This window comes from Quercus suber, unplaced genomic scaffold (assembly GCF_002906115.3).
Source record: "Quercus suber isolate HL8 unplaced genomic scaffold, Cork oak 2.0 scaffold_446, whole genome shotgun sequence".
NCBI classification, from domain to species: Eukaryota; Viridiplantae; Streptophyta; class Magnoliopsida; order Fagales; family Fagaceae; genus Quercus; species Quercus suber.
Window position 1 is genome coordinate 562320 of NW_027069897.1, and position 16182 is coordinate 578501.

General features: G+C 33.8%; 1 protein-coding gene and 1 non-coding gene across 2 annotated transcripts; both read right to left on the bottom strand.

The window, feature by feature from the left end:
• Nucleotides 1-633: 633 nt before the first annotated feature.
• Nucleotides 634-1150, bottom strand: LOC112009980 (uncharacterized). The gene is made up of 2 exons (XR_010624444.1): nucleotides 916-1150; nucleotides 634-830 (listed from the first exon to the last, which is right to left on the bottom strand). It is a non-coding gene; the product is annotated as an uncharacterized LOC112009980 (transcript).
• A 3131-nt stretch (nucleotides 1151-4281) lies between these two features.
• On the bottom strand, nucleotides 4282-5938 carry LOC136061216 (probable amidase At4g34880). The gene is made up of 2 exons (XM_024042340.2): nucleotides 5300-5938; nucleotides 4282-4407 (listed from the first exon to the last, which is right to left on the bottom strand). The coding sequence occupies exons 1-2, from the start codon at nucleotides 5846-5848 to the stop codon at nucleotides 4282-4284; spliced, it is 675 nt and encodes a 224-aa protein (XP_023898108.2). The 5' UTR covers nucleotides 5849-5938.
• Between the last annotated feature and the right edge of the window lie 10244 nt (nucleotides 5939-16182).

Here is a 16182-nt window from a genome sequence, read left to right on the forward strand (position 1 = left end):
ATCTTGCTGGCATATATGGGCAAAGGGCAGGTATTGTGTATTAAGTTTTGGGAACAAGACATTATTAAAATGATATTGTCCTAAGTTATGATTAATCTTTATGTTTATCTCAAATTTTATTTTGACCGACGTAACTTTTTTTTTTTATATATATATATATATATATGAGATAGTTCTATTTATCCTAATCTTAAGTGTATATGTGTAAAGCTTTCTTCTGAGACTTGAATCCTAACTCTTGCTCTTTACACTCCACAAATACTTATAATTGTAAAGTGATCATCGCGCCAAGAGTGCATAGTGATCCAACATAACCTTTTCACCTTGGACACCATGCACAATTAGATCAAATGCATCATGGCTTCAAATCAATGGGACTCTAAGATGATCATCTAAGTCATGTCATTGTTAGCAGACAAATGGGGAAAGAGTTCATATTGGTAGCTCTATTAGCCTTCTTGGCAAGAACTTGGCTAGAGATGCCAATCGTTGGTGGAACCGGGTTTTTCCGGCTAGCACGTGGCTATGCCATTGCTTAGACACATTGGTTTGATCTCACCACCGGTGATGCTATAGTTGGCTACAATGTTACTGTGGTTTATTGAAAATGGAGCATTTATGTAAACACGCTAACCAAATCTGAGAACTTCTTGTTGAAGGCTATAGCATCAGCCAAGGTACGCACTGGGGAAGCCACCAGTTCTTTTAAATATTTGTTCAAGGCCTGTTTGAACTCTATTTTCAATGCTGTCATTTCCGAGGTGCCAATATTCAAGATAACATCAATGTTAGCTATTTCAAGATTGTCCACCAAAATCGCACCTTCTTGCCTGAAATTTTGTGGAAAATTATGTATCAAGTTAGGATAGTACATCAGATAGGGCAAATTTCTAGCTTGTATGTTAAGTTACGTACCTTAGTGTATCAAGATGCTGTGCAAATATTTTTTTTAAGAAGATGTCATTGCCGAAATTGTAAAAGGGTTTTCTCACTATTCCCAATCGCTTCCCCTTAAGCCCATTAACCTTAAGAAATTGTTTATAGCCACCATGTGGAATGTACTTTGATGCTTTAATGGTTGCTTTATCATTGTAGTCCAGACCAACAATCTCATCAAGAACGTAAACAGCATCTAATATAGTCCTGCAAATAGGCCTGTTCTATCCAACATGAAATGAGAGATTTTTTTGTTTAGGTAATCATCATATCTTGAGGGGAATTATAATGATGACAGTTAACACAATAATAACATTATCATACAAGAAAATCAAGTTCAAAAAAAATCAAGATAGAGTATATCTTTCAAAATTACACATAATATTACTCGTTAGGTTTTATATGTTACATGTGACAAACACAATGTAATTATGAGATTAAAGTTTGGCCAAAAGCTTGTCAAGAGCTGCAAGTGAACTCAAACTCACTTGAGCGAAACCAAGACTTACTGGAGTGGAACATTCAGAGTAGACAAAAAGTTTGCCGAGTCTTTCACTCAAAACTCACTCAAGCGAAATTGTTAAGTTTGCATTAGCTATTAACCTAGCTTTGTTAGGATCTTTAATCATTGTTGTAGTTGTAACTTTTTTTTTTTGTTGCTGAAATTGTTGTAGTTGTAGCTCATCATATGTATTCAATGCCCCCTTATCAATATCTAGCAACTGACTACGGTATCCAACTTTTATTATTCACACATCACTTATGAACATGTGGATTTCTCATGGTTGGTGCTGCTGACTATTTGATACGATACCTATTAGATTATGCACTTAAGCAAATTGTGTGTTCTTTAAAGTTCAAATCAAAGTAGACAATACGGATATATTGTATCAAAGACTTTCGGTCTGATCAGGAGAATAAAATATATTGGTACTAGTCATACCGATGTACTGTTTCAAAATTAGTACAATATATATACGTATACACACAAATCAACTTATATATATATTTGTATATTTATGAACTAAAATATTTTGTTAAGGCCCAAGAATATTTAAAATCAATTAGTGCATTGTCTATGGTTGCTTAGATAAATAGAAGTGTACCTTTTAACCTTACTAGTTGCAAACTCTTGTGATACGCGAGAAAAATTGACAATTTATTTTTTTGTTAAGTGAAAAATGAAAATAGTCGATGAGAATTACAAGTATTAGTCCCAAATAATTTTTAAAATAATGTGATTATTTTCTAACAAAGTAGAATTGATAAAATATATTATATTTCTAAATTTATGCAATTTTTATATGCTGTACCCAACATATATGCCGGGTACCTCACATAGAGGGGGGCCCATAGTGTGTGGGGCCCGCCTCCCTGTGAGGTACCCGGCATATATGCCGGGTACCCATCCAGTTCTAACTCAGTTGTGGGCATTAAGCCAACAATTGGTCTCACAAGCCGTTCTGAAGTCGTCCCAATCTCTCCTAGGCAGGACACTATTGGGTAACTTTATTACAATCTTCGATATCAAAATAGATATTTTATTTGCTTATTGGGGTCATTGCACTGCCACTAATAGTCACTTAAAATAAATAAGGAATTTGTGGTTGCTGTAAAAATAAGTCTGTTAGTAAAGGAGAAACTAAAATTTTAAAAATTTTCACCCACAAGCTCAATTCCAATTGGTCATATAATTCCAATCTATATAATATTTAAAAGGTGAAAGCTAAAACATAGTATTTATTGTTGCTACGCTTATGTTGAGCCATATCGTCATAGCATTTCAATCCATTCGGTCTATTTTGGTCCATTTCAGTCTGTTTAGTCTACTTCAATCCATTTGGTTCACTTCAGGTCACTTTGGTCCAGTTAGATCCACTTTAGTCCATATCAGTTCATTTGGTCCAATTTGGTCTATTCGGTCTAATTTAGTCCAATTCAGTCCACTAGGTCCATTTNAACAATGCATTGGAGGAATGGTTTGTGTAGAAAGATGAGCTGATTTATTGAAAATATATCACATTCTCAGCATAATGTTGGTAGATTCTTGATAAAATTTCCATTTCTTTTGTTATTTTTTCTAATATAAAATGAAAATTTACTTATATATATAAAAAATTACTTAAAATTTACTTATATTCCATAGTTTTTAAAAACCGTAACGCGAAAGAACCAAAATAGGGAGTGTTTACCGTTTTTGGCCACCATGTCCAACAGGTTGAATCGTTATGATGTCATAATAATAAATAAAATAACTATTAATTATAAAAATAATAAATAATTTATAACTAGTATTATTAAACTAAAAATTTAATAAATAAAAATTAAACTTTAACTTACCTACTTTTGGACACCACATAAAAAATTCAACCAAAAAAAACAAGGTACAGTGAACAATTAGAAAATATATACGTTACTTACATTGTAAATCAATCTCAGAAGTAAAGTTACCAATGGGGTAACAATATTACTGCCCACTTGACACTTTTTTCCCACCTATCCTACACTTACACGTTTATATCATACCCACCATACATTTATTCGAACTTTCAAACAACTCTCTGGACTTAAAAGTTTCTTTCCTATCCACTTTTTGCTAAAGTTTAATTTTCGGATTTCCCTCTTCAATATTCTCTCCCTCTCTCTGTCTCTCTCATCAATAAGGGTATGTGCAAGAGCAGAAACAAAGGCTGAAACAGAGTGCGGAGTGCGGACAGATAAAATCATATATAAATTTGCTTCGTTTTGGGCTCCTTCCTCAACACAAAAATAGGAGATCTAATGTTTTTGGAGTCACTGTTGGTGTCTTGGGCTTCACCACTTCAAGCTTGAGAACATTTTCAAAATCAAAATCTCTCCTCTCAAATCCGAAACAAAATCTCTCTTTCTCTCTCTCTCTCTCTCTCTCTCTATTTAAAAAAAAAAAAACAGAGCATCTGTAGTTTAATGAAGAACTGCTAAAAACCAGTTTAACCGTACTGATTTTCGGTTTTTCGGTTTTCTCAGTTAAATCGGCAGTTTCCGATTTTTAATGGTTTCTTCTATTTTTGATTTTTAACAATAATCGGACTGGATTAGTGTCTAGTTCCTGTTGAACCGGCCGGCCGGTCCAATTTTTAAAACCATGCTTATATCTACTAGCTTTTACACCATTCAAAATGTATAGATAACGAACCGTTGTAAGGAGTACTAGAAACAAATTACAACCACACATTACATATAACAAATATCTTGTCTTATATAATAATTGAATGTAAAATGAAATATGTGTCCTTGAAGGAAAAAAAAACTTACAAAATTTAAAACACTTTCAAATAACAAATATAAGTACATAAATTTGAGGTGTTATATGCTGCAAATAATAGAGCCATCTGTCTCAGACCCCAAAGACACTGCCACCAAATTTGCAGCCACTGATATAGCTGATCCACTACTTGACCCACATGGATCTGCCGATAGAACATAGGGATTCTGCACACCATCACAAAACATTGATGTTAGCAGCTTGTACCTGTCTTTCTTTTTATAACATACTATCATGCACATCCAATGGTTAATTATTTCATCCAATTCTGGTTACATACCAAGAAAAATTGGCCAAATCCAGATTATATGATATTTTTGGATGAATATTTAAGTTCTAAATATGTTTCAACATTCTTATTCATACGTTCTTTCTCCTATAACAATTTCAAACGTTTTTAATATAACCCCTAAAACTATAACAGACAAGGGGGAAAAAAAGCTGCAGTTAAAACTGTACATGCTACTGTTTACATAGCTCAAATCGACATAAGATGTGTACTGTGCAATATACATTCATTTAAGGTTAAAATTCAATTTAGTACATTGATATTTACTTCAATTATCAAATTAGTCCTTAGGTCTAATTTTTGACAATTTAATAAGCCGCATTGTCAAAAATGAGTCAATCAAGTTCTTTCCAAATCTGTTAACAAATGAAGCCATTTAAATATCATTTATAGTTTAAAAATAATAATACTAATCAAACAACACCATTTATCAAATGACACAACTCATGTTTTCAGGGAAAAAAAGAGAGAATTTTATCAGTGATTTCAATTAAAAAAAGCAAAACAAAACAGCACCATTTGCTAATATTGGACAAAATTGACGAAAAATAAACCTTTTAAAATAATTTAATAATTGAAGTAAAAGTTATTAGACTGAATGAACAAGAAGAACTCTATGGAGACACTAAATCACACCTAATTTTACGACATTCTTAGGTGCCAATTTGTGATCGGTGTACAGTAACTTCACTTTTCACCGAATAGACACCGGGGACTGAACAATCCATACAATCTGACTATTACACATGGAATCAATGCAAGTCACGTACCTTTCCTTGGCCACCTCTGCCGCTCCAACCATTGGGTACATAGAACGACCTGAATTGAGACCACTCGCTTAAGCTAGCCTTTCCTATGATGATAGCCCCAGCTTTCCTCAGCTTGGTCACCACTCCAGCATCTCTAGGCACCACTGAGCCTAGCAGTGCATAAGAGCCAGCCGTAGTGTTCAGCTTATCCTTGGTTGCAATATTATCCTTGAGCAGAATAGGAATACCATGTAACCCAGAGAGTGACCCAGATGCTTTTGATTTGCGCTCGGAGTCGGCCTTATCAGCTAGGTGTAGTGCTTCTGGGTTCACCTCTATGACTCCCTTAAGGATTGGGTTAAGTCTGTGTATTTGTTTTAGGTAGAACTCAACGAGTTGCCTTGAGGTGAGTTGGTTTTGCTTGAAAGCGAGTTGGATGTCATGTACAGTTGCTTCTTCTATTGAGAACCCATGGCCTGTAACAGTACTGAGCGACCCAGAAGATAATATAGGTAGAAGAATAAGCAGTGGTGAGAAGAGACAAAATTGTGGCTTTGAACTGGTAGCCATTGAAATAGTTAACTGATCAGTAGGTGAACGGTTTGGAGTTCAGAATTCCTATCATAAGTAACCTTTTTCGCGTGGACTAAAATGACTGGTTATGATTGAAGTAAAATTATTTTCATCTTAGTTTACCATTAACACAAGAAGGTATATTATCAGACTGCCTTATTAGACATTTTTTTCACAACATGCAGTACCCACATATGTTAAAGAGATGTCTTGTAAGATTGACTCATAATATAATTTTGGGTAAATTCCAAACAACTAGTTTGAAGTAATACCAAACACATCTAAGACAATTAAAAAGCAACCATTTTGTCCTTAAACATAAACACCTTTATCATGCCGTTTGTTCACTCCACCTAAAACAAAAGCTGCACAGCTTTTTTCCCATTTCCAAGAATGAATGTTTAGAAAGGTACCCCGCACTCCTTTGTTCCCACTAGCCTAAATGCATTTTGCAAATTCTTTTTAGTGTTTATTGTTTCATTTCCATAAAGATAAAGTTCTTTACATACCAAAAACTATAAGTTAGAGAAAAAAATAAATCCAAGATTACATGCCAGAAGAGTCGAAATTACCAAGCAAAAGAGCCAAGTTGCTAAAAGAAGAACCTACAAAAGAAACCAGAACAAAAACTAAATCAACTATTTTTCAAGTAATTAATACTTCTTCCATTACAAGAAGTTTAGCTATATTTTGATATCAAGAACTAATTTGTACCTTTCTTCAAATTAAAACTTGAACAGAAGCCCTCTTTCTCTTTGCTCAGTCCAAATTTTTTTTTTTTTGAGTGAGAGTTGAAATTCTAACTCCAATGAAGTCTAAAAAGAGCCATTGAACCAACTGACTTGGGTTATTTTCTTCTAGTTTAGATTTAGAGCCCTTTGTTGCTCTTGGGAAGAGCAAAAATGATGAAAACATGTTGGACTCAAATGTGAGGATTTTGGCCTGGCAGGAACAGATGGTGTGGGGTACATTTTCTGAACTTGTTGCCTTGGAAATGAAAAAATAATAATAATAAAAAATAAATAAAAAATAAAAGTGCAAATTTTGTTTTGTGTAGTGAACAAACGCCTTGTAACGGCGTTTGTCTTCTAGGACTAAAATGGTTGCTTTTTAATTATCCTGGATGTGTTTGGTATTACCTCAAACCTCAAGGTAGATCTAGAATTTACCCTATAATTTTTATACTAATACTACATTTATTATACGCTAATTACAACATATTATGTTAGTAATTGTAAAGAAAGTTGCAAAAAAATTAATGTTTTTTCTTAGACTTATAGCTTTAATTAGTGGCAGAGCCAGAATTTTGGTTCAAAGGGAGCAAAATTAAAAAAATATTATTTAAAGTGAAATTGATCTAAAAATATTAATTGATAATAATAACAAAATAAATAAATAATTATAGGAAATAAATATATTTCATATCATTAAATTAAATAAAAAATAAATAAAAAAACCAATTCGCACTACAAAATCTACAACAAGAAGTTTAAAAATTGATGTGGTAAAAATGTGATTAGTGTTACTTAAACAATATATAATGAATAAGTGTTTGAAATTATTTTTTGTAATTGGTGACATACCAATTTGTAATATATAAGTAGTAAAATTTATAGTATCTCTTGCATCATTCAACAATAAAATACTGTAAAAAGTATCATTAATGGCGAAAATGGTGAAAAAAAAAATTGTGAAACAGTGTCAAACTTGGGACAAGACAAAAGCTACTTACAACACAAGTAAAATAGGTGAAAAAGTGATACAGTTTGATGTTTGAGAAAACTTTGTTTTTTTCTTTTTCGCATGTCAGAGTCACTTTCAAGTTTTAACCAAGTGGGAGTCCTTTTTTAGTTTTTTCTCTATGCCAGTGAGTAACTACTTAAGAATTAAGAGTATGAGTTTGTTTGGAATCTACTTATTTTGCTGAAAGTACTGTAAATAAAGGTAAAAGTTAGCTGTAATAGTATAGTATAACTCATGAATAGTACTAAAAAGTGCAGTGGAGTTCATAAATAGTAGCAAAAATAAATTGAATAGTAAAATAAGCTGACTTTTTAGTCTGAAGCCAAACGGACACTACTATACATGAAATTTTTAAGAGTCAGGGGGTAGGTGCCCCCCTCACCCCACCTCTAGCTCCACACCTGGCTATTTTTTTTTTTTTTTTTTTTTTTATACAAGATAGAATTCTACTCTAGTCTAATCTAAGTGTATATGTGTGTGAGGCTCCTTCATGAAGACTTAAACCCCGGCCCTTATCCCCCACACTCCACAAGTACTTATACTTGTGGAGTGATCATTACACCAAGAGTGTGCGGTGGTCACCATCGGCTATAATATACCATGTTTTCTTGCTCCAAACATCTTACTTTACTTTATTAATTAATTAATTTAGCCTATGTACAACTTTTTAAACTTTAATTACTATTTTACGGTATAATTGTACTTTTGCATTAGTTATTTTTTAAACCTAATAAGAAACTGGTAAAAATAAACTTCTTAAATGAGCATGACTATGGNTTTTTTTTTTTTTTATACAAGATAGTATTCTACTCTAGTCTAATCTAAGTGTATATGTGTGTGAGGCTCCTTCATGAAGACTTAAACCCCGGCCCTTATCCCCCACACTCCACAAGTACTTATACTTGTGGAGTGATCATTACACCAAGAGTGTGCGGTGGTCACCATCGGCTATAATATACCATGTTTTCTTGCTCCAAACATCTTACTTTCAGTTTAATTAATTAATTTAGCCTATGTACAACTTTTTAAACTTTAATTACTATTTTACGGTATAATTGTACTTTTGCATTAGTTATTTTTTAAACCTAATAAGAAACTGGTAAAAATAAACTTCTTAAATGAGCATGACTATGGTATGTGATGAAATGGGTGCCCATAGTAAGAAAGTTTTGGGGCGAGCAAAAGCTGATGGAAACAACGAAGGCCTTGCTCTTAAATATTGTGAAGAACTTTGTCAGCTTTGTTGGTCAAATTTGGCCGGCTGTTGGTATCAGGGCCACACAAGCTTTTTGCTCAGATTCTTAAAGCAAAATTGCATGATTGCGAATTCGCTAAAAGGAGAATCAGCATCTTGGATATAGATGGGTGAAGAATAGTAAAGATGCTAAGGATTATGCTATTTAGTGGGGCATGCGACAAATAAATGTGTAGAATGACCCTTGGATAACTTTGATTTGGGTTTTAAAGTTTAAACCATGGCCGAATAAGGTAGCTTAGCAACTAGTGATGGTAGCAAATTTAATTGACTTAGCTAGAGGGTTCTAGGATGTGTCCAAATTAGATGGTTTGATAATGACTATTGATCTTGTATGACTATTAGACATGGCAAAATGGGCAGGTCGAGTCGGGTTGAGGTCGGATCAATCAGGTTGTGGGTCAAATAGGTTACAGGTCAAAACGAGTCATTTTAAGCGGGTTAAAAACATGCTTGGGTCAATCAGGTTGTGGTCGGGTCAAGTTGACCTGTATTTTTCATATGAATTTTTTTATTTTTATTTTATAAAGAAAATAGCATATATTGCCATTTGGAAAGTTATACAACAAATTAGTTGATGTAAAATGCATTATTTTAAATTCACCACTTATATCAAGAATGAACTCAGTTAAATTTATTACTTATTCAATAATTTTAAAATTATACAAATCTTAACATTGCTATCTAAAACAAAATAACACAAAGATAAGTAAAACAAATATACAAAATAAGAAATTTACAATCTTGAAAATTAATTTTATAATCTATTATCAATTATGGTTGGCACTCTATTTCAATTTGAGATATACATTAAAGTTTGATTACTTACTTATTTATACATGTTTCTTTTATGAATATCATATTATTGTTAAGCAACACACACTCTAGGAAATATCATAATTTATTTTGAAAAGCTGTTATTTTGGACATAAATTGTTAAAAAAATAGGTCTAAACATTCATAATTTATGCTAATTTGATACTTTGGTTCACTATTTTCACACTTGTGAATGTTTCTCTCACATGTCTACAATTTTAAATCTATATTTTTAACTCCACTGTAACTAGATTATCTTGGCATGTACTTTGTTATTTGATATCTAAAAATCTTTACTCATTACAGAATGCTCTACCATTTATCTTTCAATTAATTTTCATGTAGTTATGTAAATGTATCAAATGTTCCTCAAAACTCACAATAAACAATTAAACCAATATTGTCTTAATTTTACTATTTTTTTTACCCAAAATATTTTTGTTTTTTTTTTTTTAATGGTTCGGGTTCGGGTCGGGTTGGGTTAACCGACAAAAAAATGGGTCGGGTTATGGGTCAACCCATTTTTACTTCAAGTAAAAAAAAGGGGGGGTTTGAGTTGAGTATTTTTCAAGTCGGGTCAAGTTGGGTCAAAAAATTCTGACCCATTTTGCCATGTCTAATGATTGTGGCTGTAAAAGAATTGTCATTGCTAGATGAAAAGACAATGTTTGTGTTATGTCTCAAGTTCACGTGGAGCCAAATGGGAATCACATGCAATCAAGTGGTGAAATTGCAGAAAGTGGCTAGAGATAAGAATTTAAGAAGATAAGGATATTGCCTCAAGATTAGTTGTTATTTGCAGCAGATTAGTATCGTTTGAATTATTGTTAATTGTTATTTGAATTATGAATTAGGACAAGGAGCTATCTTGTGATAGGACTCTGTTAGATAGGATTGGTTATCTCTTTTAATCCCAAATATCTCTCTCTCTCTCCCTATAATTTCTAGGAGGGTAGTCACCTCGAATACGACTAAGTTATCCATCAAATTGCAGTTTACTGCATTCGGTATCAGAGCCAAATGTCGACCAACCCACCACAAACACGATCAACCACCAATGACAATCGTGTGTTGGCCTTGGAGGTTAGCACCCATTCTCTTCAACACCAGTTTGAGTCCTAAAAAGAGGAATTCACTACTGTGAAAGAAGGACTGGAGGCCTTTACCATCACCATTGCTAAAATGACCAGAGCTATGGAGGCAAAAGGTATTAAAATCGATGAGCCCAGCAACAACAGTGGCCTAGACATTAGTTCCATTATCCAAAATCATGAAACTGGAGAATGTTCTGGACAACAAAGTCATGGCACACATCATGGTAGCATACAGACCCAATTCTCATGCTTGGATTTTCCTCACTTTGATGGGAAGAACCCAACCAGGTGGATTTACAAGACTGAACAATTTTTCCACTATCAGAAGACAGTAAGGTGCTTCTAGCATCTTTTCACCTACAAGAGGTAGCCTTGCAGTGGTATCAATGGTATGAGCAGTCTCAACCAAATGTGCAGTGGGAGGAGTTTATCTGTGCCTTGTGCATCCACTTTGGACCTTCGGATTTTTGAAGATTTTGACGAAGCTCTTGCTAAGCTACAGCAAACAGGAACTGTACGAGAGTATCAAACACAGTTCAAGCGCTTAGCTGCTTGCGTCCGTCAATGGCCTTAACCAGCATTAGTCGAAAGCTATGTCAATGGACTGAAGGAGGAGATAGGATCAGAAGTTAAACTATTTCGACCCATTACCTTGCTTCACACCACAAGCCTAGGCTGATTACAAGAAGAAAAATTACAAAGAATGCGGCGCGCAATTTTCACTCCAACATTTGCCAAATTTTCCCAACCATAAACGTCTCCATACAAGCCTTCTTTACTTCCAACACTAGTCAAACCTACCTTACCACCTACAACTGGGATGTGACCTATAACCAATCCAACATTCAAGAAACTCTCTTAGGCTAAAATGCAAGCTCGAAGGGAAAAGGGGTTGTGCTACAACTGTGATGAGAGATTCAGCCCTGGGCATTGATGCAAGAATCAGCAAATATTTATTTTAGAGACGATGGAGGAAGCATCAATTAGATATGGTTTTGGGTACTCTGCTGAAACATCAATTATTTGTCAATCATTCTAAGTGCTTATTTGGCCGGAAAGAAGTGGATTATTTGGGCCACGTTATTAGTGCCACAGGTGTTGCTGCCGATCCAATGAAAATACATAGCATGGAAACTTGGCCAGTTCTTGCGAATACCACTGCACTTCGCGGGTTCCTTTGGTTAACCCGTTACTATCGGAAATTCATTTGTGGCTATGATAGCATTGCTGCCCCACTCACACAACATTAACGAACATGCCTTATATCCTCTCAAGTCACAGCCCTTTTTCCCCTCTCAATTTCCTCTTGAACTTTCAACTTATGTAAACCCTCTCATTAATGAGAATAATGTGCATTTGACTATTTCAAGTAAATTAAATTTTAAAGCAAGCTAAATTACAAACAGCACTCCTAAAGTTTGGGGGTGTTTGGATTTTATATTCTAAAATTTTAGAATTTGGATTTTACCCTTTGAAGTTTGTGAGTGTTTGGATTTTACACCTTGAAATTTTTAAATTTGAATTTTATTCTTTAAATTTTAGGGGTGTTTGGATTTTTTATCCCCTAAAGTTTGGGAGTATTTGGATTTTACCTCTTGAAGTTTTATTTCATTTGCATCAGCAGCACCTTCGTCCATATTTTTCGTTAAGTGCCACATAAACTTATTTTCCGTAGTTCAACCCCTATAGGAGATCTGTGCAGTTAGACAATTATTTTAATTTTTACAAGGTTTTTGATATTATTTAAGTTGTATGGCATAATTAATTGACATAGCAATATTTGATTGGATTAACTAATACAAGAGGAAAATTGAGGTGTCACTTAATAGACACATCATCACGAGTTTCAACAAAGGGAGTGCCAATCAAAGCAACACTCTAACATTAGGGGAGCAGATCAAAATTTTGAAATTTTAAGAGACAAAATCAAAAGACCTAAAAATTAAGGGGTCTTTTTTGCAATTTAGCCTAATTCTTTTTAAATAAGTTTTCATTTTGGTCCATACTGTCATTTTTTAAAGAAGAAAGTTGCTAATATGGCTAACTAAATGCTTGCTGCCACAACAACAATCGATATCCTCCGAATTACTTCTTCAAATACATCATTCAAAATAGCATTTAAAACTCTACTATTAAAATTTGTAGCACTATTTTTCTCAAGTGTTCCATTTGATGGTTCCTTCGTAGGCTTTTGCCATCTGACCTCTATTGAGAAGCATACTTTTGCATTAAGAGACTTTAATAAAGCTCTTATGTGCACCTTCCAGTATGACAACATGGGTTTGTTGGGAAATTTAGACCCCGGTTGATAGAATTAACAAGTTTTAAACCCAAGTTGTTAATTAGATTTATTATGAATAAACCTTGTTAAAACAAACTAACATCAATATCATGCACAGTGGAATAGTAAATAAGACAATATATGATAACCCAAGAAAATCAATGAAATAAACTAGTTTCACAGTAAAAAAAACCTAGGGTAAACCTTCCCGAAAAGCAATTTACTATAATAAAGAGAAGTTTCAAATCTAGTACAAAACCTTTGTTCATAGACTCTACAATCCCTGCAGATGAACTTACAGCAGAAATCTTCTACCACTTCAAAACCTCTAAACTCTTCAATATATGAATGTCACCCTTTTGCATGGATCCTAGTATGTGATTAACCAATGATGCACGGCTTCCAGTACGTGACTAACTCCAACAACTTGAAAAAGATGTTTGCTACAAAGTTCTTCACTTCATCAATAATGAAGATCAAGAAGTACTTGATTACAAAACCCTAAAGCGTAAAGACGCAATAGCTTCTTTAAGAGAGAATAAGGCACTTGGTCACTTTTTGCATGTGTTCTCCTTGTATTCTCTTCTATGATGGCCTTTGAAAATAAGCCTTATATATGTCTAGGGTTGTGAGAAAAGAAACCCTACACATACATGTCAGTATGGGCCGAAAATCAGAACTGGAAATTTTGATTTCATAGATCTTGATAGACATTTCTGTTGAGCTTCTGTCGAGACCTCGATAGATATATCTGTCGAGATATTTATCGAGATTTAATGAACAACACTTCTTCACTTGTTTCTTGGATAGATTTGTATGGCTTCAATACTAGACTTGAACTCTTGTTCCTTGAAATAATAAACTCATCCTAGATCTACCCAATTACAAGTAAAGTGCATTTTGTCAAAGGATTAGCCAATTTACATAACATATGTCTCTAACAATATCCACATATGTCCTAATAGGGTCAATTATCACACAACAATGATTAAAACTTAATCAAAGTGTGTTTTCTCTGATACCACTTGTTGGATTATAAATTAACCCCAACTGAATTAATTAATTACCCAAGTTAATAAATTAGTACAAGTATCTCAAGGTCTAGTAATTTAAGTGATAGACACAACCATTTCACCAATTCTAAATTTCATGCAAGGAAAAAAATAGGTTTTAACATAAGCGATATGGTTACACTAGGGAAAACCCTAACAGGAAAAATGTACCCCACAAGTGTTGGTCTAAAGGTAGCCACTAAACTTGAAGAACTCATTATAAACATTGAGGTTACATGTACAAGCTGAAAGATACCCGATCCTGAAATATCTACCTACAATAGAACCTTTAGTAGGTCCAACCCATTGGACTACTCTTCCTAGTGAACTTCTTTGATGTGCATGGATCTCTAATTCGTGACTGGCTTCACACAATCAACCTTCTTGATTATTGAAAATGTGGGTGCAGATGTCTTCGTAGCAAGAACATACTAAACGGTGAACCAAGAGTCACTTGGTACAATACACTTGGTGTACAAGCTCGTAGAAACTTCTCAATCTGCATGGTTTTCTCTATATATAATGATGGCTTTAAATTAACCTTATATACCTGACGAAACCCTAGTGCACGAATTCCTAAGCCAACAAGTCATCATGGATCGAAATTGAAGAATAGAATTAACGAAATCAAAGCTTGATTGATTGTGAGGAGTTAAGAATGAGTTAAGCTTTAATAAAGCTCGATAAATCGAACGAGAGGCTGGTATAGAGGTAAAAGTACTTACATGATCTTGAGAATTTTCTTGAGTTGTTTTCTTGTATCTTCAAAGTAGTCTTTCCATAAAACTCTAGATACTAAAAACTAAGAACTCAATTACATGGAAAATGCATTTCGACATGGATTTTCTAACATTTTCCATATTTGACCGTAACACCTTCTATCATGTCATTTGATTGATATGGGCCCTTGAGCTTTCCCCTTTACATTTTATAGTCACCATTCTCATTGCCAACAGATAGGCCAATCAAACTGTGAACACTCTTGACTTTGATTTGCACCAAATGACTCAATATAGGGCTATAAGATTGCCTAACGTGTTAATTAGAGTCAAAGATCATCCACATTATTGTTTCATCCCACTATTTTCTATCCTCATGTATAAGATCCCTTACAACTCTTAGTTCACCTTTAGTAGCCATCTTCGTTGCTTAACTAGAATCTCACAGGAAGATCAGATATTCATCAAATATAGGATTGATTTGAGGCTTAGCTTCCCAAATTGAGCATGATAAAAAGTATCTGGCTATATATACTTGGTACATTAGTATATGGATGTCCTTAATGGCCTTCCATCCTTGTTTGGAAAACATTGCTAGATTAAAGGCATTAAGAAGAGGAGAGAGAGAGAGAGAGAGAGAGAGAAGAGAGAGAGAGAGAGAGAGAGAGAGAGAGAGAGAGAGAGAGAGAGAGAAAGAAATAATCAGGATTAGTTGTAACTAACTCAATCTAGATATTTTCATAACAGAAATATATATTCCTAATCTAACTAACTTTCCCACATGTATAGATGAATAAACTAACTCCAGCACTAACAATACTTGAAACGATCTTGCTAATCAACACACCAAAAATGACATTTTCCTTTAATGAGAAACGACAGCGTTTCCTTTTAAGCGATATTTCTTTTGTTTAAGTGATCACAATGACAACAGTTTTTGGTGTTATCTTGGAATAGTTCCTTCTTCTTCATCTTGTGAATTACTCAAGGAAATGTTTAAAAATTGACTTGATTCAAGGGAGTCACCCCAAAAGAAGTATTAAAGACATAAAGAAGTATTAAAGACTTAAAAAGATTAAGAGAAGAAAGGGAAATAGTAAGCAACAATTGGGTTATTCTTCATTCAATATTATCCCTATGCCTTTACCATTTGTAGTTCCAAAGTCCAAACTCACCTTCCTATTTCATATAAATCTTTTTTAAGTTATTGTAGATCTCAAAGGGTAAAATGACATACCTATTATGATAACTTTGATGCGAACTTGTGATCATAAATTGAAACACAATTGTATGCCCAGGAACATTTACACAGTGATATTTATATCGAAGATTGATAAAACTACATGATTCGGGATTTGCGCATTCATTAAT

What these genes read in the sequence shown, in the direction of transcription:
- LOC136061216 (XM_024042340.2), bottom strand. Translation starts at nt 5,848, where the DNA reads ATGGCTACCAGTTCAAAGCCACAATTTTGTCTCTTCTCACCACTGCTT. An exon ending in GCAGAGGTGGCCAAGGAAAG is followed by an intron (nt 4,408 to 5,299) that starts GTACGTGACTTG and finishes GATGGTGTGCAG; the next exon opens with AATCCCTATGTTCTATCGGC.